This window comes from Leiobunum rupestre, chromosome 4 (genome assembly GCF_980474605.1).
Source record: "Leiobunum rupestre chromosome 4, qqLeiRupe1.1.hap1, whole genome shotgun sequence".
NCBI lineage: Eukaryota > Metazoa > Arthropoda > Arachnida > Opiliones > Sclerosomatidae > Leiobunum > Leiobunum rupestre.
In genome coordinates, this window is record NC_143387.1 from 26,796,890 (window position 1) to 26,821,736 (window position 24,847).

General features: G+C 39.9%; 1 protein-coding gene across 3 annotated transcripts in view; it reads left to right on the forward strand.

Moving 5' to 3' along the window:
• The window catches only part of LOC149947314 (uncharacterized), a 60,365-nt gene that overhangs the window by 22,458 nt on the left and 13,060 nt on the right, over positions 1-24,847 (forward strand). For 2 of the 3 annotated variants that reach the window (XM_090172957.1, XM_090172956.1), the window contains 5 exons: positions 13,630-13,804; positions 13,874-14,224; positions 14,297-14,863; positions 15,482-15,635; positions 18,199-18,241. In XM_090172957.1, the coding sequence (XP_090029083.1) occupies positions 13,630-13,804; positions 13,874-14,224; positions 14,297-14,863; positions 15,482-15,635; positions 18,199-18,241 (1,290 nt within the window). Of the gene's footprint in view, positions 1-13,301; positions 13,505-13,629; positions 13,805-13,873; positions 14,225-14,296; positions 14,864-15,481; positions 15,636-18,198; positions 18,242-24,847 lie in introns of those variants that run through there. The other variant, XM_090172958.1, reaches the window with a different exon arrangement.

Consider the following 24,847-nt stretch of genomic DNA (forward strand, 5'->3'; position numbering starts at 1 on the left):
ACTATTTGTCGCTAGCTAATAAAAATATTTCTAGAAATCTGTTCCTTTACCCCGTAGCGTGTAAAACCCTCGGTATGCGTATTTTTGTTTAATTGGGTACGAATCTGGTATCGGCGTTTGATACGATTATTGTTTATCCAATTAACCGACTCTAATCGCCTTATCGCTGACTAATCAATTACGAATTAAGAAGGATTTTCTTGCATAAACACCAGAGCGCTTCACCCCGCAATTTATTATTATTATAATAATAATAATTGCTCACTATAAAAAGAGCGCGTAGCAGGGCCCCCAGAGGTCCTATAATTCCTATAAAATGCTATATTCTCAAAAATGTCCTATAACATCCTATATTTTTAGCAAATTCCCCATAAAGTCCTATAAAATCCATATTGCCCATTTCATTAGGATAAATTCCTATACAAAGTAATTCAAGTCTATACTTTTTATTGTTGACATGGTTAGCAGCTACTAGTATATTTTCATGATAACATGGTTAAATATTTTCTATTTTTTTAAGTGAAAATCAAAGATTTAACTAAATATAGATTTTGTTTTTAAATGCATAAAATAACATATATAGTCCTATAATTTTGAAAAAAGTCTTATAAAGTCCTACATTTTTAGAAATATAATCCTATTTTTCCTATAAAAAATTGTAGGTTTGAGTGGGGGAACTGGCGCGGGCGTTTTAAAAAACCTCGCGGAAATCGGTCTAATTTCGCGAAGATCCGTTTTGGCGCAGCGTTGATAATTCGGAAACTGATAGACTTAATCGCCGGAGAAATAGATTGGCTTAGATTAATAAAACCCCGCTGTCGACCGAATTATTATCTTCAACCAACCCCGAAAAAACGTCAACGTTTGTGCCACGCTACTCGGCTTCGCGCATTCCAGCCAAGGTCGCGGTTACCACGAACCAGCTCCGCCGCTCCGATCGTTCTCTCTCGTCTGCTTCCCCTCGACCAACGAAGAGGGAACATCTTCTTCCAACGGGAGACCCCCCCCCCTCCTACCTTACTATAGCTTCCTCTTCCATGGTTATTTTTTGACTATACAGGGTGCTTCAAAACGTCATACAAAAATTTGAAGGAGTTGTAGGGGTTGAGTTGAGAAGTATGCCTGTTTTATCCCATTGTCCTACCTTGGATTAAAAATATGTTAATATGTTAAGTATTATATTCCAAGGACCAAAATTATTTAATGAGCTAGATATTGAGGTAAAATCAGCGTTGTCGATAAATTCTTTTAAAGCTAAATTCAAGTCTTTCTTAAAATCTAACTTAAAATTCGGAGTGTGACGTCCCAAATATAAATATAAAAATATAAAAAATATAATAAATAAATGTATTAAAAAATGTTAAATAATTATCTATGTAAATTATCCCCCTAAATACAAGCACCGCTTAACTAGGGGAATTTTTTTTGTCCGTTAAAAGAACCCACTGAGGTTTAAGTGGATAAAACAATGTAAACTTATTTTTGGACAAATAAATAATTAATAATAATATTAATAATAATTTTTAATCCAAGGTCCTACGTTGAGTTAAAAGAGCGCCAGAGAGCTTCAAAGTATGGCTTACTAGTAGGGACTTAGAGTTTACTTTTTTACGCTGGTTACCTAGATTTGTTTACAAAGTCCTTTTTTTACCTATCACACAAACACAAACCTTAACGGTAATAGTGAGTGTAGGGAGCTGTTGGCTCGATCGCGTGGCATGCGGGGCTTGCCACCACCCTCCTACGCATTGTAACCCGGCTACCTGAATTAATGGCTTCAAAAGTCGCTTGTTGACTTAGGCCTAGCTGATTATTATGTTCGCATTTCCCCGCTGCTTGGTTTTGCGCTTGTCGCAGCCTACTTCCAGGGGCTAGTAGGCCCCAATTTGAAGCTCTGGCGCTCTATTAACTCATCGTTGGAAAATGGAAAAAAATCAGGCATACTTCTCAACTCATCCCCTACAGGCTGCAACTCCTTCAAATTTTTGCATAATCTTTTGAAACACCCTGTATAATTTGATTCTTTGGGCATGTTTTAGATCAGTTTCGAGTTTTTCGTCGAAAGAGAGAGACTTGACCTGAATCGGGGCTACGTTCGATTAAGCTTTTCAAAATATATTTATCTGGATACAAATTAAGCCGTTTCCGATCTTAAGCAATCCGATTTCCCATGATTCTAAAGGAACTTTTCATTTCTTTTGGGTGTTGCGACCTATATTTCATTTCATGGCTATATATATACTCTCTTATCTCCCCAATTTTATTATTTGCTCAAAGTATTACCTTTTTTATAGCCAGGGGCGTTTATTTTAAAATACTTTTAATTTCGATGTAAATGCCGCGATTTTTTAATAGTTCCTCGAGTTTCACTTTTTAGAGGAAGTAGCGCGCGTTTTCTGTTTTCGATACCGCATTCTTGAACGCTCGTTCTTGAAGCGTAAAGTCGATTTACGGGCTGAACTTCCTCGTATATTACTCTAATGTTTTGGTAATTTGGAAATATTTAGCTTTTCAATATTATGTCCATTATGGAATTTCTATAAATTGTTTGTAACTTGCACGATCATCTATTCTATTATAGTTTTACTCTCGGTTCAATGGCGTCGTAAACGCGTAATAATCGGGAAGGAGAATGGTAAGACGACAGCGCCATCCTGTGGCAGAAACCGAATACTCAAAAGGTTTAATAGTTCACACTGGGATAAATTTCATCATTTTTACAATTTATATTTAAAGTTAAACAGGGTTACCTGGAAAACCTGGAAGTCTTGGAAAAGTCGGGGCATTTGAATATGGGTATAAAAATCAGAAAAGTCGGGGAATTTAATTTCGGTTGCAAATAGGAAACTTACTAAAATATAGATTTAAAATACAAAATCTTGGCACAAAATAAGTCGGGGAAAATCTCCGGAGGTGGTCAGGGAAAACCTGCAAAAGTCATGGAATTTGATTGTGAAAAAACTGGCAACCCTGTTAAAATAAAACCTTATTTTCGTCAGCGGTCTTGATCACTTCATTAGTTCAAAATTCAATTCATTTTTGAACAAAATCAAGTTAACTTAATCAAACAAACTCAGTCAGGAATTAATAATTTAAAAAATCTATTGATTTAAATAAATTATTTTTTGCCACTAACTACTGTACATGGTTTTCAATGTCGATTCAACCAAAACTAAATTACAAATGGTAATTATATTTAAATGATCAGAAATTTTAATTTACGATAACAATACAATCAATCGATACGTCACAATAAATGACATTGTTTAAAATAAATATAATCAATTAAGATAGAAAAACGATAAAAAGGAAGTAAATTATTCATTAACTAAAATTAACAGGAAAATAATGATCTAATTTCGGTGGTTTTTTTCGAAAGTGGCTTTGTGGTTTTGCCGGACTCGACTGTATTTGTCGTGGACAATCTTTCAAGTCTATACGCGTATTTAATCTATGACAGGCGCCCAAAATGGGTCCATTTCATGACTTCAGCTTTTCAGTAGTTCTTATATTTTTTTACACATATCAATATTTAAACGTTATTACATCATTTTCTTCCTTTGGCCGCCCCCTTTTCAGAGACCCCTTTTGGGTTTAAAAAATGCACGACCATTTTGAATATTAATCTTGTTCACTTGAGAGAATTTAAATGAAACGGCCTTGGCAGCTTAATGGATATCGCGGGGTGTTTCTCACTCAGTCGACTCGACCGGCCTCAAAAATATATTTTCATATTTTTCCCCCCTTTTTGTGACTTTTTAAAAATGTAGTCGACGCCAAATGGATCTGCATAATGCCCCTTTGTAGAAGAAAAAATAAACCCTACAAAACTAGTTACTGGGGGGAATTTAAAACCTTCCTTGATCTAAATTTAACGTAAAAATTCAGATCAATATTCACGCTTCAGTGGCTTTAGCGTTAAACGTCGCTTCTGGTAGAGGTATAGTACCAAAAACCACTGTCACTTCGGATTTGTTCTGGGTTTTTTTTAAATGTCTGCTATTGTTTATTACTGTCAAAAAACGGGGGGGGGACGCAATTTAATTTTTCTTACTCCTATGACTTCGCAACTTTACAATGGGTTGATCTGAAATTTAGATTATTTTATATTACTGAATTAAATTATTGACTTATTAAATCTATCATTTTAAGGGATGATTTTAAAATTATTCTGTAACAATTCCATTTCAAACTGAACCTAAACAAACCAAACTTGTGAATATAATTTAAATTTTAGTCTTAAAAACTGATAGAAGCAGATTGTCCATCAACCAGAAGTAGGGAAAGAGCAATTGCTTGGAAATCAACAAATCACGATTTAAATAAAAAAAAAATTGTTTCTAAAAAAAATTTAGAAATTTAATTATACCACTAAAATAAACGTGTTTCAAGTTTAATCGTCTCTTTGTTGTAGAAGAGCTTGTAACTTTCAAATTTAGATCACGATAAAAATTATTACATGTATTAAAATAATTCAGATAAAGCAGAAATGATAAAACCGAAAGGCATCAAATTATTACGATAATTTTAAGTAATTACTTTTCGTTTATTATATACAATATGATTTCATTCGCTAAAAATAATAAAATATGGTTTTTGAATTTGTTTAAAAAGTTTTAAGCTTTATCTCGTTTCGAATATTTGTGTTTAAAATTGTAGCTTGATATCTCGATTCTCGAATATGGAGTGCATAGCGAAGACACGAAATCGGGGAAAGTTTCAAATGTTTGTTTTTATACTTGATTCGATAAACATGAGATTTATTATCACCTTCAAAATAAGTAATTTCCAACAACGCCTTCACACTTTGAAATTTTAAATGGGTAATTTAAATTCTTTATTAGGCTAGAGTCCTTGGTAGTAAAGTAATATTCACAATGGTATTTTAGAACATTTAATATCGCCAAAAAAAGTATAATGGATTTTATATTGAACATTCTATTATTTATCGCACGAGTGTCAAAGTTGGCTGATTTAAATTGATATGGCTTAAGGCAAACAATTTAATCCACATAAAAAATGGCAAAAATATATCTAATATCTAAAACAATTCTAAGTAAATTATAATATTAAATATAATTTAATTTTAGATTTTACAACCTTCAGAAGCGAAGTATCTATTAGACTGAAAACGTTGTTTAAAAATCAATGTATTAAAGTCAAAAATCAGATTTATAAATTAAAACATCTAATTTTATCCCAACCCACGGTGTATCTTATAATGTTTAATTTAGCGTATGTTTTGAAGTTAAACGTTTTTATTTTTCACCATTATTATTATTATTAGTGACGGCATTCGAGCACGGGCGCACGCCTTCGATTGAAGTTTAATTCAAGAGAAAAAAAATAATATTGTATATTATCAACAGAAAATGCGGAAATATTTATCGTCAGTTTATGAAATCGTTTAAGCGTGAAAAGGAAGCGAATTTTAACATATTTATTAGCCTCTCGCATTCAGTATTTAGGCCTCTCGCTTGTGTTTATACAAATGACAGCCCAAAAAAATTGGAATTCGATATGAAGTTTGGAAGAGTAACTGCGGATTTGCCCTAGTGTTTCGCTTAAATTCGGTAATTTGTAAGTTGCGCGGAAAAACGTACGTGTATTTGCGTATTTCCTGTTATATTTCAACCTCCCTTCTACTTATCGCTAATATACAAAAAAAAATATAATGACAAAATTGAACACGTATATTTTGTTCTACTTGCCGTTTTCCGGTGCAATATTGAACTTTTAAGTAGATAGGTTAAAGCACCCCGCGTTACAAAGGCAGTAACGTTTAGGACTGATATCCAAACCCACGTAACTTGAGTTAAGTTTTTTGGTATTTTTGCTTTAAAGGGAGTATGAACTTCCATATTTATGGTTGATCAACGAATTTCATATTTCTTCTAACGTTTTGCACACAGGTCGGGGAAAATAGGGGAATTGAAAAATAGACCTAAAAAGTCGGAAAGGACGGGCAATTTTAAGAATTAGTTAACAGTCGAAATTTAAATTTATCATGAAAATTTTATGAGGTGGTTTAAAAAAAAACCTGAAGTTTGTAAACTTTGCAATGAAATTATTATTTAGTTAAAACATAACCGTGAAAGTCACCTTCATATTAAAATATTAGTAAATTCATTATCGTCTGATAAAAGTAAAATATTAAAATAAGGTGATATAAATTTGGTCTTAAGAAGGTCAAGAATTTGAATATGAAAATATTAGTGCAACCTAGGAGCAACAAACACAGCACCTTACAAGGAGAACGCAACCCGTCAAAAGTCGTGCATTTTATCGCGTACATTTTTCATTGGTTAGACGCTTTAGCACCTGCTGCCGTCGGAAGGGGAAAATTCAGAAATTGCACGATTTTTGACGGGTTGCGTTCTCCTTGTGTTTGTTGCTCCTAGGTGCGACCCTGTTTTTCAATAAATTTATGTCGCCCCAAAGAGTTTCAATAGTGGCCGCTCCCTACCCATGGCGCTGCTTAGTGAATTGTGACTTTATGACGTGAAATCTGGAAATCGTTCTCAATAGGTGAAAACAATTCGCCAGTCCCGAACCACTCGAACTCTCCTTGCGCAGTCTAATCGCCAGGAACATTATTCTTGAACTGTTCGGGCGGAGACTATTGGCTACCGAGAACCATTTCTCGGGTCGTTCGCGACTGTCCAAAGCAGTACTTACTCAAGGCTGATCGCTTGGCCTAGTTTCAGATAATTTCATCCCCCAGTGTCGAAAAAGGGTTCAAAGTTCAAACATCTTTATGCTTTTCCCTTCGCTATCCCCGTATTGATAGCGACGGTCACCTCGTCATTCGGACTTCGCGGTTCTCAAGGGCATTGTAACTGCTGACAATTTTGACAGCGCTAACAATGCCGGACTTAATCCTTCCACATGGAGCGGTCGGGAGAGCGAGCTGACCCGTCGCTATCAATCGAGGGGGAAGTAAAAAGGATGTTTGAACCCTTTTTGGGCAAAGAGGGGTGAACCTAGGCCTTTAAATTCGCCCGCAGTAGTTTTTTTCGACTAAATATCAGAGTGCTTTTAGCATGGAATTTCAGACTATTCGTACAACAAGTTCGGAACTGTCCGGGACGTTTTGGTGACGTCATAGCTTGGTCCGAATAAGGACAAATAGTTTTCACCTATTGTTTGGTTTTATGGCAGAACTGCCCAATTATGAGATGGGCTGTTTTAAAGTTAATCCTAATTATCCAAGAAATAATTTCTCTAAACCGCGCCTGGTCAATTAATATAAACAGCTAAAAGAATGCTTTCCATTTATCATAAAAATTAGTGTCCTCGCGTGCACACGCCCTTTGCACCATAACAGGGTTCGTACACGACCTGGAAAAGTTACGAAATTTGAGAAATGTCCCCCAAAAGTCGGAATTTTTAAATCAGGCAAAGATGTATTAAAATTAAATTAATATTTGGCAATAATTTAAATCAAACCAATCATTTATTCTACCAAAATGGTCATCGAAAATTTGGCAAATGGCTTAGGGTAAACCTGGAAAAGTCTGGGAAATTAATCCCGGAAATTTTGTACGAAGTTAATAATATTATTCCATAAGTATTTCCCAGAAAGCATACTTATTATATGGACTTATTAGACTAAACACGAGAACACTAATTTTAATGCTAAATGAAAAGTTTTCTTTTAGCTGTTAATTGCTCTTAACTGCGCCTGGTTAATTAATATTATTTCTCGAGCTAATTAGAGTGACGTCGTCAGAAAATATCGCCCCCTGGCGAGGCGTTTTCAAAGCAATGCCAGACGGTGCTGCTGTCAGTAAATGTTCTACACGTGAATAATGGAAAGTGTCGTACTTATCGAAAACGATTATAGGCTTATTTATTATATGCGACATTAAATTCGACTTTTTCTCTTCATAAGTAATAAGCTGATAAACGTAAATAATAAAGCCCCTCGATATTCGGCGTTTTGACTCTTTCGTGTAGGGCCCCCCTATCCGCGTCTATAGGCGTTCCGTTATTACTTAATCGGTCAAACTGTCAAACAATTCCCGACGAAATCCACGCGTTCCTAGTTGAGAATTTTCCCAAATTGTCGACGCCGTAGAATTGTACGTTTGTGTAGGATCCAATACTGGTTTTAATTCGCTAATTGACTTATCAGGTTAAACTGGCTTCGCGCCTTCCACGTATGGAGATCTATATAAATCGTAATTAGGGATGTCGCGCGTATCTCATTAGGCCAAGTCCTTTTTAACGAATTTGAACGGTCGTAGCGGGGGCTTCGGATCGCCGAGGTTGGCAGTGCCGGCGACGCGCTTTGCCCGGAACAAATCGCGCGCTTGTGTATCAACAAGTTAGCGCGCGATGGTCGCGGTCGAGGAGGACAGGCGCGCCAGAAAAGACGCGGAAATGCGGAGATTTGGGGGGGCGGAATCGAGCGGGTTTCGCTCGCGCCGCCGGGAATCGATTGAAAAAGCTCGCTCTGTTGTGACGACAATACGGTGGAAGGGGACCCGCACCCGTCCACCTGGCAGTCGCCCGTCGCCGACCGTACCCTCTCCCGGTTTCGCCGCCGAGTGTCAGCTTCGTCTATTTCCCGCTAGATGTCCTTGCCGTCCCCCTTCTTTCAGCGTTATCTTCCTCGGTATCGCCTCCGCGGACTTCTCTCCGCGGCGGACTGCGGCGCTCTGCCGTTGCGGGGGGGGGGGTCAGTTTCCATGGTTTCGCCGTTGCCCGCACGCCGAGGAATATAATTAATAGAAACGGATTTATTATCGGCCACTTTTCCTACTTCTTTCGCTCGGTTTCCTCTTCTTCCGGCGAATTGAGGAGAAGTACCGATTTCAATCCCGTTTATGGATTGTTTCGTCCGCGAGATTAGCGCGGGATTAAACCTTCTGAAGGAGAGAAGGGATACCCTTTGGCTTCTTCGATTCTAGCGCCCATGTCACTTTTATTTTGCCGTAAATGTTAAGTTCCCTTCTAGCACTTCTGTGAATATACCGTGATCAGGCGGAGAAAGTACCTTGTCAAACAACGCGAATCGTTTGTCAATTTAAATCGATCACGTCGTAGAAAGCCTCCGCTATTACCGCTTCAAGATTAGACTTAATTTTCTGATGTTAGTAAAATCATTCGCAAACAGTTAAATGTAGTCACTAATTTACTCGCTTTGTCCGTAAAGCAGCGTTCAGACTATGTGAAAATATTACGTTTGCGTCGATCGTGTCGGTTCTTTCGATTTCTTACACCGTTCAGACTTCTCAACAGAGACTTTAAATTTTCGCGCGTGTCGTTTACATTTTTCATTTCGTTGCGGACTGCCTAGATGTCGTCTCGGTTTAAAGCTCAAAAAGTTCATAGCAGACAATTAGCCTTATGCCTCATCAGCGCTGACTCTAGGTAGTGGCGACCTTTAGAACCATCGAAATACTATAACCAATCAGAGGTGGATAAAAAATTATTTCAATTTTTCCGCCGTTATTACTGAGCTTTGATTGGATGAACAATCACCTTTTATGTTAATCTCGGTGCAAGGTTGGTACCTTTCTGAACAGTGAAATGAACGAACCGACGCGACCAACATAACCGAAACGACACGACCGATGCTAACGTAATATTTTCACAGTCTGAACGCTGCTTTACTGTGTATAGACGACTTAAAATTACCGAATATGTAGAAAAATAATGTAAAAATCGAATTTAAAAGCCCCAATTTTTTGGTAGGAAAGGGTAGCTCCTCCTTGTACGTTTATCTCATCACTTTTTAACCCTCGGTCAGACGAGGGGGGGGGGGGGAGGCGGGCCAAGACCAGTTACTGCCGCTTCGAGCTACTTCATGATGTGGAAGTCCGGTTCAGATGTCACGATCGCGTGCGATCTTGGCTGGCACGCGAGCAATGCCCCGAGCGAATACCCCCTCCACCCCTCCCGTGTATATTAGGGATGAATTAGACGATAACCCGGATAACCCTCGTTCGTTATCCACGATATTGAGGAATGTTGGCAGTTATTTGACCCTGTAACCAGAAGCCCAAATTGAGAAGTGGTTTCCGTGTCCAACACCCGTGGTCTAACGCCTGTCATCCTTGGACGTATTTTTGACTGCACTACATCTTTTCCATCTTCTTCACCAGTACCGGATTTACTGAAGGTGGGGTCGTATATAAGGAACGCGTAAAAAAGCCTAGTAGGCCTAGTCCTTAATCCGGCACTGCCTCCCACTTACGCTTTACAATGTTAGAGTTCCACTAGAATCGTTTCGATCTACACCATGGCAATTGAGGTTACACTACAATTGTCAGAGTTCCCCTAGAATCGTTTCGATCTACACCATGGCAATTGAGGTTACACTAAAATTGTCAGAGTTCCCCTAGAATCGTTTCGATCTACACCATGGCAATTGAGGGTTGATAGAGCAGCTTTTTCTTGTTCTCCAAAAAATTATAAACCAAAATTAAACCTCAATTTGCCCGTAGACATTTCAAATAATATATATATGCTTCCAAATAAATAAACTCGCAATAGGGCTTAATATAAAATCATAACGGTTTGTCTGGCCCCCTTGCGGAACAATGCTGCCAGAACTTTGATGCAGGGGCGTGCCAACGTTTTAACGAGAGGAGCGGGGACAGAAACTATATTCTAAGCCCAACCTTTTTAAATAGGCTGCGTCCGAAAAAATGCAGAGGGATAAAAACAAAACACAATGGTGTCGCGTGTTTAGTCAAGTTGACTAAAATTGCGACACCGTAAGAGTCAGTCAGTATAATGCAAGGCTCCCACCAGGTCCCTAAAATACCTAAAAGCCCCTACTCTTTTTCAAGGTCCCTAAACCACCATGAAATCGGGATTTCGTCCCTAAATCGCCCTATTTCTAGTAAATTTGGTGAAAAGTACCATCGGCTTAATTATAATGAACCAGAATTGTAACGATTCACATTTAAAAAATATTAAACTAAGTAATTTTTGTGATAAAACATTTTTTAGTTAGTTTTAAAAATTTCATACTTTTAAAAGTTTAAATAAATCTAATTTTTTATTAAATTGGTCCCTATTTGGTTCCTATTTCACCCTATTTCTAGCCAGAAAAATCCCTAATTTTTTTTAAATTTTGGTGGGAGCCTTGATAATGAGTTTAATACAACTCTGCCGAAAGTCTGCCCCGATAAAAAGTAGCCCCCATGCTTAGAGGACAGCGAAGGGTTCCACCACCTTGGTTCCACATTCGTACAAATCCCTTGCACTTCAGTGAAAACATTATTTTAGAAATCTTCAAATTCCGAAATTTGTTCAAAAATCTCGAAATGAGCCTAAAAAAACAGAAATCAACGCGAAAATTGCTCTCTGAAATCTTAAAATCACTTTCTGATTTCTGAAATAACTTTGACATTCAAAATCCCTAACGATAAAATTTGCAAATGTCGGACCCCTCTGATTACAGTTTTGGCAGTATAACCTAGGAGCAACAAGCACAAGGAGAACGCAGCTAGCCTTTAAACCCGCTAACGCAGTGTTGCATGCAAATTTCATTGGACGAACCTTTACGCGGAACGTTTTACGGGCAGGGGGGGAAACAATTTCCGAATTTTCCCCTTCCGACGGCAGCAGGCGCTAAAGCGTCTAACCAATGAAGACTGAAAATGCACGACTTTTGACGGGTTGCGTAACTTGAATTCTCCTTGTGTGGGGTGCGGTTTGTTGCTCCTAGGTATAACGAAAAGCAGGTTGTAACACAAACTCAACATTGGATTTCGATGAACATTTTATGGAAGCGCCTATTGTAACCCGAATAGTCGTACAACCCCTTTCCTGAAAATTACACTTAATAGCTGTAACAATAATGGCCTACAGTGGTTACTTAATTGATTAGTAGACCTAAATTTGAATACGAGCGCGCTAATTCTAAGAACAATAAGCCGATTGTATTTCCACCCTATGTTTATCGAAAGTTTCCGCGAAGAACGTGTCCGAAATTAATTTTATCTCCTTTATATCACGTGTTGTTCGAAACACGTGCCGTTTTCGAAATGAAACGGGAGAGTTAGCCCGTCTAACTTCTCCCCGGCTGCGCGCCGAACAAACATCAGCCCAAAGGCCAGAGAGAGAAGAGTCTAGATTGGACGCGGAGTGGAGCGACTTATATCGCGGCTAGTTAGCCATACAAGCCACCGCCGCCCCTTCGTTTTACAGGAAATTAAAAGTCTCCAGTACCTTTTGTTTTCCGCCGATGTGGAGGTTTATTAGACCTATCATTCTCTCCTCTCCCCTCTCTTTCGCTTCCCCCCAAATAGTTCTTTTACCGACTTCTCCTTCGTCAATCCGGGGGGGGGGTGGCGGTTTTCCCGTCACGTGACCTCGTCATACGCGTTCCCCATTCTTCACTCTTTAGTATAATGGCTTCTCCCCCCATGGCCACCTTTTTCCCGAGAAATACGTACCAGAGATCCTTCTATTAATAGAATTAGACTCGTCTACTATATCTTTTTTATCGACGATGTTGGAAAAGCTTCGGATATTCGCTCGTCGCAATTTCACAACGACGGTTTCTCCCCCCCGCATTCTTCTCCCCCCCCCCCCTTTCGCAGCGCGCGGAAACGAAGACCAAAATAAGTTGTCATTCCGTAAGATAAGTTTCGTTAGAAAACATTGCGCGCCTATACTTAGTAATGACACGTTGTCGGGGCTTTTGCGGATGACAGTTACTCCTATTCGGCCCATATCAATGTTTACGTTGTAACGGCGGATGAAAGTAATCGTTATTGAAAGAATTGTCGTTGCCCCCAAAAATAAGCGTTATTTTATCGTGCAACAGCCTCGCTAAAATTAGTACGTCATTGTTTGCTAATAAAAATGACTAAACTCAATATCAGCCGTTTGGAAATAGGATATCCCGCGACATTTCGCCGTTCACCACCGACGCCGATGAAATTAATCTCGCCTATATTGGTTAATCCGGCCGGAGTCTACGGCGAACGGAGTCCGTTGCGCGCGGTTTTTAGCTCGTTAGATTAAACGGCCGCCTTTTATTAGATTAATTATACCTTTTGTACCCCCACTCTCTCTCTCTCTTCAAACGTGGCGGAAGGTTATATAGTCCGCCCCCGCGATTCCGACTACCCCGCAAACGTCGATAGCGCGGCGGAAGAGCCGACGTCTCCGGGAGTCGTGGGCGTCCGAAACTCGGCGCGTCTGGTGTTGACAACGTACTCTTCGGCTTAGATTCGCTACTAGCACCTGAGGAACCTTCTCGATTCTCGTCCTCCTCCCCCGAGGGTATTCCGACGAAGAAGCTCTTTTCCAGTCGTGTTTGAATTTCCCAATTTATTTCACACCCCCCTCCACCCTTTTATCGTTTCTCAATCGCGGGTGATAACTTTTTCGTTTCATGGCGCAAAGGTCATCCCTTACTCGGCTCTAGTGTCGTTGTTGATTCGGACGAGTCGAGTCTTTTTCATCGAACTCTTCTACAATATTCGGGTTAATATTTTAACCGGCGATCATCCGCGTTTTAGGGAAAGATGTTACGGTGAGTGTAAAAGATGAAATTTCTTTTTACTGACGGCCCAATTTGTAATAACTTTTCGTGCCGCGTAATTTGATTTCTGACCCGGCTACGTTCTAACCCTTAGTTTGTCGTTCTTTTTTCGATAGTGTGGACAGGGATGTTTTGCGGGAGAAAGAGAGGCAAGCCAGGGTCAGGGCCCTTCGAGGCGGCCGAGCAGCGGGGCCCGGCGGCACCGCTGGCGGCGGCTCCGGAGGCCCCGGAGGAAGCCTGGAAGAAATCCGCGAATCGACGCCAAAGTCGTTCTTCCCTCAACTGATCAAGGTACGTTCCATTCCACGACGTTTTAGCGAACGGTATCGGTCGCTGACGCCTTTTGTTGGCTCGTTGCAGGTGGATCCTTCCGTGGAGGACGAGACCTCGAGGAGGATCAGAAACGCTTTGGGAGATTTCAAAGAGGTGCAACGATATCTGGTGAACGATCCGAAGCATCTAATTGGGATCAGTAGCAACGCCTCGGTGGCCGCGGCAGTAGCGGCCAACAACAGTTCTCAAGGTCAACACCAGAGGTCATTTTCCAAAGAGCCATCCTCTCACCACGATGATCACAAGAAAGGAATGGGCAATGGACAGTACAAAAGCTCCTCATCCTCCGGTTTGGGGTCGGGATCGATGGTTAATCATCACAGAAACAATCGTAACCATCATCAGTCCCAGCCTCCGAAACCCACTCAACAATCGCAGGTTCGTTACCGGTCGAATCATTCTCGATTCTTTTCATCGCGACTGACCCGGAGCGTTGTTTTCTCGTTGCAGAACTCTAGTTCGGGTCCCAGTAACGTGGGGTCATCCAATTACCAAGCTCAAGGCGGTCGTAAAAGCGTCGCTACGGCTGGCAAAGAAGCCGAGCCCCCTCCTACCCCTAAGAGTCATCGTAAGAAAATTCCGTATCCTCTCTCTTCCTCATCGGCTCATGGCAATCGCGGCACTTCTTGCGGCACTTCCTCCTCCTTAGTCAATCCCTCGTCTTCGTCCGCTCCTCCGCCAGCCAAGGATGGCCGCCCACCCAAAATGAACAATCCTTCGAGACCCGATTCCAGGAGGTCCAACCAGCAACAATCATCGTCCGACCAACACGGGCCTTCGACCAATCAAAATAGGATAAATTCTTCTTCTTCTTCTTCTTCTTCGTTAAGAGGAACTTCCAACAATTCTTACCACAATTCTCACAATGGTGAAATTGCCTCTAACTCGGCTCAAAGTAGTGACGGTAACGTCGGTCGGCTTCCCCGAATACCGAAACTTCCCTTATTGTCGTCCAACGATCACCAGTCTTTGGACCCGTCAACCAACTCGACCGTCGAATTGGAGACCATTTTGCAGGTAAGCCTCGACTGTCCCGAAGCGGCCCACAAATTGCGTAACGTTATCAAATCTATACCTTCTCCGTTGGTAACATTAGTAAGATCCACCCACACCTAAATTACCTAACAAATACGACCCCCCCCCCCCCCCACGTGATTGACATTAAAATTATTAAATTATTCTAAAAATCCAGCGAGTTTATTGTGTTACCTCAATAAAAGGCAGCGTCCCATTTTAATTGAATAGCAAAAGTATAAAATTGCTAGTGTACCTTAAAATTGTTATCTAAATTTCAGCCAGCACTCCCCCCTTCCCCGGTAACATTCGGTAACGCTTGTGCGAAATTTGCAAAGGGCCCCGAATGGGATGCAGTTAGTCGACAGATAAAGCCCGGTAATAGTGAGTGTAGCCTAGGGAGCTGTTGGCTCGCGTGGCATGAAGGGCTTGTGTCGTAACCTGGCACCGGTTTAAAGGCATTAAAAGTCGTTAGATGACTTGGGCCTAAGGTGGTGCCTTGGGTATTGGCCTAGCTGATAATTATTAAAACGTATTGTTAGAACGCGTAGGATTGAAGACGTGGTTTTATCGCACGTAGACTGTTTAGATTTAATATATTCTAATTGATCTCCTTCGCAGGAAATGAAGCAAGGAGTGCCACCTCCTTTATCGGCCATCGAAACTCCCAGGGTGGAAGATTCGCGGTGTTTCTTCTCTCCGGAACCCCTCCCCGACGAGCCCGCTCATCATTTGTCTCAAACAGCCGCCGTTCAAAATCGCAACAAGAACTGGGGTAAGTGTAGCGCTTTAAAATCATTAAACCACATCAGTCTGCGGTTTTTTTAAATGTGCGTCAAAATTTATCGATTACGTGTCGTATTTTCTAGCTATGTCGAGCTAAAAAATCCCTTAGCAATGAACTATTTTTTAATTATCAGTATGTTGCGTTATTTTATCAGTGCCATCTGATTTAAAACGTTTATCAGTAGTTTTGAGTTTTAATATTTGGGTTGAATGGATTCATTTTCACGATGCTTGTGTTTTTGCCAATTATAGATATGACTGTGAAACTGAAAATGTTTTTATTCGGGGTTTTTATTCTACGCGTATACGTTAAAATTTCCCTTATGACGTAAGATAAGGTCACCCTTTTCCCACGTGTTTTGAGGGGTAAAAAATTTGGAAGAGCTAAAAATAGGCGGGGTCCGACAAAGCGCGTACTCTTTATGGGCGGAGTCAGAGATGGGGGGGGGGGAGAAGTGAAAAGTAGCTCGTCGTTTTATCGAACGAGCTTGACGTCACGTTTTCTACGTAGCGGGCTTTCGCCTTTCGCTATAACTAAGGAAAAACAAAAATAAGATGGCACTTGATAATGTTGAGCCAGAAAATACCGCGTATTAATTCAGATAGCCTCGCTATTCTCTCGTTGTTTTGATGCATAGCGACTTCGCGAGTAAGCTATACTAGGTTATGACTGCCTACCAACAATTTCTTCAATAACGCGACGCGTTTTCTCTCTCTACTTGTCGACACGCTCGCGGTGGCGACATCTACGCACTAACGGCGAAACTATTGATCGCGTCTTTCCCAAATTCTGCTTATCTTTTCGCTAGAGAGAGAGAGAGAGAGAGAGAGAGAGAGGGAAAATCGATATTTTATCTTTTCTTTGTAATTATTTCCCTGATGACAAATCAAATACGTAAACAGAACGTTCAGAAAAATTTCTACTTGTTTACGTATCGGGATTCACTTAATATTTTTCGCGCAATAACGCCCAACGGTTATATAGTACTTTGAAATTGTAGAGGTTGATATAACTCTAGGCTCCCTCGTGGCGTCATAAAACGCGAGCGCTTTGTAGTCTTGACTTTAAAATGGCCAGTTACGTCAAACCGCGATTCTTCGTCCATTCCAAATTGAACAAAGAAAAAAAATAATAAAAGTTTTTAGCTGTGTAGATGAATTTCCGGATGTCAGGTAGGGGTTGTTCAGATTGATAGTGCTTGACAGGTAATCTGTTGATGTAAAATTTCGATGCGCGGCTGTATACACCGTACTTTCTTTGACGTCATTACCGAACGTCACTTTTAACAATTTTACGTATTTCCTCAATTAGTTTTGTTTCGGTTAATTGTCGGGTGCCGCCATTTTGCGTAGCTCTTCCCGACCTTAGCCGGGGGGGGGGGGGGACCTCGTAAAAAAACGAGCTTTGAGAGGGGGTTTTGACCCCCCGTCCGAAAGAAAAACCTCGCGAGAAAGAGTAAAAACATAGGTGGTCGATTCCCCGTCGGGATATAATGGAACAAAATCGTTCTCGGAGAATTGTCGCCCCCCCCCTTTCCAAGAAGGATGCAGAAATGCATGGTTGGATAAAGAGAGCGTTTAATCACGGGATTGTTTGACACCCGTGCCTCTTAGGAGGGAACTCTCCGTCGCGTCCGCTCAAGTTGACAGTCCTCGCTTGGCCGTTCCTAGGGTGAAAGCGGACCCTAACTACTATATATTGTACTGTCAGATAGCCGTTGTCGCGTATATGCAAATGAATCTGGCGCGGTCCTCCGCCGTTCCATCGGCGAGGTCTCGTTCGGACTTGTACGCGGAATCACGTCAAGCCGGGTTGACTGCTTTATAGCGAAGAATGAAGGGTGGCTTTGATTTCCGCTCGAGAGCGCCCCTTCTTTTTCAACCGAAGGAATGCGGCTGTTGTAGGCTCGAGAAAGCGGACGAGTTTTATGTTTGTTGCGTTTCTGAATAAAATATTCGCGTCTTTTCTATTATCCGTTTTCTCATTGTTATATTTAGGGTGGGTTTTGTTTATTTTTTTTAGTATGTATTTTTGGGCCCCAACAATTTTAACCGCCGGACCAGACTCGCAACTTTTCATTGTTAGTTTTCAAGATTTCTTAAAAATGTTTTAATACTGTATTGCGAAAGGCTTCTTCGCGTTTGCTGGTAACCCGAGAAGGCTGACCTTAAAGCTTAAAGACGCCGCCCCAAGATGGCGACCATTTCGAAATGTACGGCCGAGTTAAGAAACTATTTCCATCAAATCGGAAATTAATCATTAGGCCTATTCGGAAAAATGTACCGTTTTCGAGGAACCAACCTTGAATATTCCGAGGGTTTTTTCTCGCGCAACGAGCCGCTTGGTTTCCCCCGCTCGGAGCGAAATTCCCCGGATTTTAATTATTCCGTTAACGATACCGAAGTAGTTGTTGGTAGGTCTATCTATCGCCTTGTTAGAGTATACGTTTCGCAACGTTGACGTTCGCTTTAAACGAAACCGTTGCGAAACGCCCGTAGATGGGCTGACCTTATCGCATCCAATTATTGCTAATTTTAACGTTATTTTGCAGCATCTCGAGGACGTACTGGCGGACGGAGAACGGATAAACCGACGTAAGTTTCACGTTTATTTTTAGAGGGTTCTAGAACGCTTTGGAAAACGCGTACGTGTGAAACCTGTTATAGATAGTTTACACCTGACGTTTTGGAAGCGTTCTAAACCTTACTGTTTCAAATGGGACTGTTCGGACTTACTTACAGCCTTATTATTTTCGAAATATCTACGTAACTCTGACGTAACGTATACATGATGTAAAACCAGAAATATCGCGGGTGGGGGGGGGGGGGGATATAAATACCGCCTCAGAAACGTTTTGCAATTACTTCGTACCATTTGTTAGCACGGAAAATGCGGTGTATGTGTATTAGCCTTCGCGTAATATTATTACACGACTTTACCTTCAAGTACGCGTCGTCTAAAGGTTATTTTACCATTTGGGAATATATTTAACAATGAATATACAACTGTATAAGATGGCCCTAGTACGATGTCGCTTTGAAAAGGGCGGTAGCCTATGAGCCGAGTGACGCGATTTACATGTTTCTAGGCTCCAATCAGGAGAGACTAGGAAATGACGTTTTTTAGGTCCTCGATAGGTCATAACAGACGGTATTATTTGTTCAGGAATTAGCTTCGATGGGCTTTAATAATGTTTCGGGATTTATGAAGTTTAACAGATGAATGTATTTCAAAAATGTCGTATTGAAACATGTCAGAAGTCGCGGTAAGTGATATACATTTGTTCAAAGCAATTTTAACAACCGCATGTGGCGTTTTCGATCATCTAGAAGTATAAACAGTAATCCAGGTAACCTTAAGCCGAACTCATGAGCTTAGGAATTAGTGAAGGCCTTATTCCTTCACTACCTTAAATCCAAAACAATATTAGGTAAATAATTTGCCAGAAAAATCTTTAGAAAACAAAAATTTCTCACCAATTTAAGTCATTATTAACAATTGTTTCCCTAGTTTTGCCAAAAGGCCTAACTCGAGCTAGATTACTGAGCTGTCGTCTGCTTTTTTTTCTTTTTTTTTCCTATTTCCGGACACGTGACTAATGCCGTCACTAGATAAGCTCCAACCCTAATTCTAGGTACTACCTGCCGACCCAACTGCCGTTGTATATTCATTGTTAAATATATTCATGATAGTACGGTACTATACAGTGATTTCAGTATCACTTGACACAACGTCACCTATGCTTTTTCCCATAGAGAAAAAATCCCGCACAAAATGGCGGCCATAGCCAAAGCTACGAACTGAAACTACTCTATACGGTTCTTTTGCTATTGGTAATTTACGTAGTGTAGGTCTACATTCAATCGAGAAGTTCGTCAGCGAGGTCTCAAGAAATAAGAGTACGTCGAACGTAACGTAGCTTTTTCTAGGAATTTTTTAAACCTAAAACTTGTTAATTTGTAGAGCTAGAACTACTTAGATGTAGGAAATGCCTTTGAGAAAAAAGGCTGATATCTTGGACGCTATTACGAAATCTATACAGGCGTTTCGTAAAACTGGTTACCTAATAATGGCGATGTACCCGCTGGGAAAACAAATTCGTGTTCAAACTCTTTTTATTCATCTCGAATACGAACTTGGAACGGTTCCAGTCATTTAAATTAGTCTTCCGCGAAAGTTTCCCTGACTTTCACGTTCAGACGCGTGCGGCTTAATCTACCTATAGAAAAGTAAATCAACGCGACTAACTCGGGGCTCCCAGAGGTCCTATAATTCCTATAAAATCCTATATTTACGAAAATGTCCTATAACATCCTATATTTCTAGCAAAATCCCCCAAAAGTCCTATCAAATCCTTTAATTTTGATATTTTGCCCATTTCAAATCCAGCCACTCAGTTAAATTGCTAGATTTAGCTATTGCATAAATTCATATACAAAGTCACTCTAGTCTCTAGTCTATACTTTTGTTATTGTTAACATGGTTAGCTAATAGTATATTTTTGTGATAAAATGGTTAAATAGTGTCTATTTTTTAAGTGAAAATCAAAGATTTATTTACCTAAATATAGATTTTGTTTTTAAATGCATAAAGTTAGTAAATGAAATAGCGTAATAGTCCTATAAAATCCTATAATTTTGTAAAAATAGTCCTATTAAGTCGTATATTTTTCGATAAATAATCCTATTTTTCCTATAAAAAAATTGAAGATTTGAGTGGGGGCCCTGCTAACTAAATCGGTTAAATTTATTTAAAATAGTAAAAGTGATTCGCGCAGTTTTGACCGTGGAAGGCTGACGTCAAAATTGACCCTTTTACGGACATGCCAAGAAATAATGAAAATTTCCATCCTTTGTATCGCTAATTTTAGCCACTCTTACCTGGACGGCTATAATTCGCCTTTTATTATTCTCGTCACGTACCGCCAACCCTATTAAACTTTGTCCCACCCACCTACCTAGACTGATATTAAGTCTCTCTCTTCGATATACAGGGTGTTTCAAACGATTTTACAAACTTTTTAATGAGTTGTAGGTGGTGAGTTGAGAAGTACGCCAGAGAGCTTAAAAGTGTGGCCTACTAACCCCTGGAAGTAGGCTTCAACAAGCGCAAAACTAAGCAGCGGGGAAATGCGAACATTAAGGTTTGGGTTCGTGTGATAGGGTAAAAAAGGACTTTGTAAACAAATAGAGGTAACCAGCGTTAATAAGTAAACATAAACAGTATTTAAAGTCCTGCTGCTTGGTTTTGCTCTTGTTGCAGCCTACTTCCAGGGGCTAGTAGGCCACACTTTGAAGCTGTCTGGCGCTCTTTTAACTCATCGTAGGAAAATTGGGGGAAACAGGCATACTTCTCAACTCACCCCCTACAACTCCTTAAACTTTTTGCGTAACCTTTTGAAACACATTGTATATAACGCGTTTTCAAGAGAGATTAAATTCCAACCGACCAACTCCGTATACCGAGTGTTAGTTGTCTTTTAAACCGATTCGCGGCGATGCCATTGTCAATGTCCGGCCATCCATGCCGGCCCTCGAACCCCCCCCCCCCTCCCTCTCAACAAAATAATCGCTGTACAATCACATATGGAAGGTTGGAATTTAATTTTTAAATTATATCTATTTCAAGTTTTAATCAATATCATTATTCAAAGAAAAAGTCGTCGCTAAACCATAAGTGTCAACCCCGTAAATTGTAGTAAAGTTCCATCCATCGAAAATACGTCAATTTATCACTTAAATTCGGGGGAAATCCTCTTTATCCGGGAAATCGTTTAAAGGAAAATTTCTCCGAAAATAAAACCAAGTGAAAATTGGGTCTTTTTCAACGGAACGAAGGCAATTAACATTTCTTACAATGATGGTCTAAAAATGCTCGTTAATGCTATTGACAATTGAAATTTTAAATAACGTCAAAACGCGTTATGTAAAAGTCCAGATATTTGTTAAATTCCATACTTCACTTCCATTTTTAATAAAGTAGTAGCACTCCGTAGCTTTGGCCATGGCCGCCATTGTGGGCGCGAATTTTTTATGAATAGTAAAAAGCATGGGTGACGTAGCACTGCCATTACTCTATAATTAATGTACCGTGGAAATTTTCCAACTCTACCGTATACCGTTTCCCACTAAGGATACTCTGATTTTCCAAATTTAAACACCCTGTATAAAGAGTCTAGTGTCGTAGCCCATTATCAACTGTGTATTTAAATATTTAAACAATTGTAGTCGGAGAATTTTCCGAAATGATCATTTTCCGCCAAAGAGGTTATCATACAAAGGTAGAGAGAGAGTCAAAAACAACAGAGAAAATGTCTAGCTTTCGGGACCAAATTTTCCGGGGCTATACCCCCAGGCTTCGCGCCGATCAATATTTTGAGGAGGGGGGTCCCGAAAGACGGGGGAGGGTCTAGGGGCGTCACTTCCGGTATCGCCCTATATCTGCCTTCTCCAGTTGGACCATCAATTTATTAAACCGAGATCCTTAAAACCCTTTGCACCCTCGACGCCCGGGGACAGATCCCCCATTTTACATTTCTCTCTCAGTTTAGTACATAATTTGGGAAGGACAAAGCCTGCGCCCCCCCCCCCCTTACCTCCCATTCGTGGAGGCGTATGGCCATCGTCATTTGCTCTTTATAAGGAGGGCATTTTTTCCCGTCTACGTGACAAATCCCGAGTTTAATGGACTTGACATTTTATTAGTAACAGGATTAATTAGATTTGTGACGAGTTTTTAATTAGAATTGGCGGACGTTTTTATCTCCCTCCTCCCTCCTCGTTCTGGGTATTTTGTCGAGATAAATCAATTTTATCGCGTTCGAATGAATTTTTAGTAGTTTTTATTTTATTTTCGCCCGTAAATGTCGCTTTGACCGACTTAAATCCAGTGATTTCTTTTTATAATTATTGATTTAAATCTTATAAATTTCAATGAAAATGTCAAAAAATTGCTTTCGTAACAATTTCAATTTAAAGCCAAGCAAATAGGAAGCGAGAAATAGTCACGAAATTTAAGTTTATATCCCTTATTGAAGTTAAATATAGTATTTCGCTATTTGATGGTATAAAAAAAATCAATGGATAAAAAGAAAAGATCGACTTGAAATAAATCGATTTGTTGAATGCTAACTCTAGTGTCAACGTAGATAATATTGCATGTGAGATGTATATTAAAATACCCAAAAAATCTTTAAAAAGTTAAAAGGAAAATCCTACACGCTGTGACTATTGGAAAGAACGTAAAAAATTAATTTGGACAAAAAAGACTTTCCTCGTAGATCGGGAAACTGTATAATATTATTTAAAGTTGATTTATGAGAAATTGGCATTCAAAATAATCCGTACGATTTTCGAGTGAACTATATGACCCAATCCCTGGAATCGAGGAGGCGTAAAATGCCCTAGCCCCCCCCCTCACTTGCCCTTTCAATTCGCGGTACTGGAATTTGTCGTCTTGTCCTGGAAGCGGCGCTAGGAGGAATTTGGCGAAAATCTCCACTGTCCGCTTTGCTCTCTCTCGGAAACACATTTTTCGAAAAGTTAATTCAAGGAAAAGTGCGCGAATATTTGATATTTTTCTTTACCGCGGGTTTTCTCTCTCGTACAAGTTCTTCGGAAAGGATTTTTTTGGTTTCCATCGCCAGTGGAAACCGCACCCCCCCCCCCTTTATGCTCTCTGCCCCCTCTCTCCCATTTTAGGATTTTTTATCCATTCTTCTTTACTCTTCACTCAATTTATAAATATATTTTTTTCCGTGAAAGTCGACTCGAATTTCTAGTTTAATTGTGAAGGGTATTAAATAAAAAAATTAATTCAGACCAAGAACTACGGGATGAATTTGGTCGTAGCAGACGGGGCGCATCTTTGGCGAAACTACCATTTCCTCATTTTTAAAATTTATTTCCTCCCTTCGCTCTTAATTTTTATAATACCGCACTCTCTATTTTCGAAAGTTTTCTTTTTTTTTAATGATTTCGGCTTCTTGTAAAATTGTTTTATGGGAGCTTCGAAGCTCTTTATTTACTTATTTTTAAGGATGACTCCGAGACCGATTTACGCTCAACATCTTTTGTCCTAATTTACATTTCTTAATTAGTCGAGAGACAAGTTGGGCCAACAAACATTTCATAGTAAGGGGAAACTGTTTAATGTTTTCAGCAGAATTTGTCTCGAGTCGATTTCCTTTTTATACGAGCGGCTAATCACTATCCGTAATGGATGAACAGGCCTGTACCTTTGACTGTACTAAAGTTATTACGTAATCGATTACAGATTTAGCACTATGAAAGTCTGTAATCGGTGTACAGAATTTAAGGATGTAGTTAGACCCTCGTTTTATACCCGAATAGTTTCAAGAATTTTTTTTAATTAAATTCAAAAACTGCCCATAGTCTACGTTAATCCTAGCAAAACAAAATCCTATTTCAAAATCTTAAAAAAAAAACGTAGTCTCAGATTTTCAAAATCTGTATGACATCCGAAATCCCATACTCATCACGTGTAAATGTTCTTTCTACATCATTAACTATAGTTATTGAAGATCGAGAGCACGTGCTCGAGTCGATAAAGATTTTGGAATTTGAAGTATACGCGCGAAACGCGGGTTCCAATGAAGTGCTAAAAAGCTTAAGCGCATGAAGCGGAGAAAAACATTTACGTTCAATTTTTATTTATGTTGAAAAATACTTCGACACTTTAAAAAATAAATATATCTTTTTGTCCCGTACTGCAAACTACTCAGTGGCGTTGCTAGGCCGTTGTCGTTTTCCTCCTTTCTCAATATTTACCAGATTTGCGTGTCTCTCTCCTCTACCTATTTCCAGGGATAACTCAACCCCCCGTGCCACGCCACTGAAACTAGTGACGCCATGCCATTCGCCCCCGTTAATCCCTCCTTAACGTAATCCGGTACTTGTTTCACTTTAATCTTCATTGTTCCTTATTGACCTTTCCAATTATATTCAGATGAAGCGATTTGCTGGCGTATGGCTTCTCCACCCCCCGGACCTCGTTCTTAGCTTGCATTCAATCCCCACCCCCTCAACCAACTGCGTCCGTTTCGCGATACGGAAAGAGGCATTTGCGTGTTTGTTTGTCAGCAGTTAGTCGAGGACTTATTTTTTATATACTCTTCTGATTTTCGCAACGTCTTTTTCATGTTGTTGGCTATTTTGGGTTTTATTTTCTTTCTCGTTGGT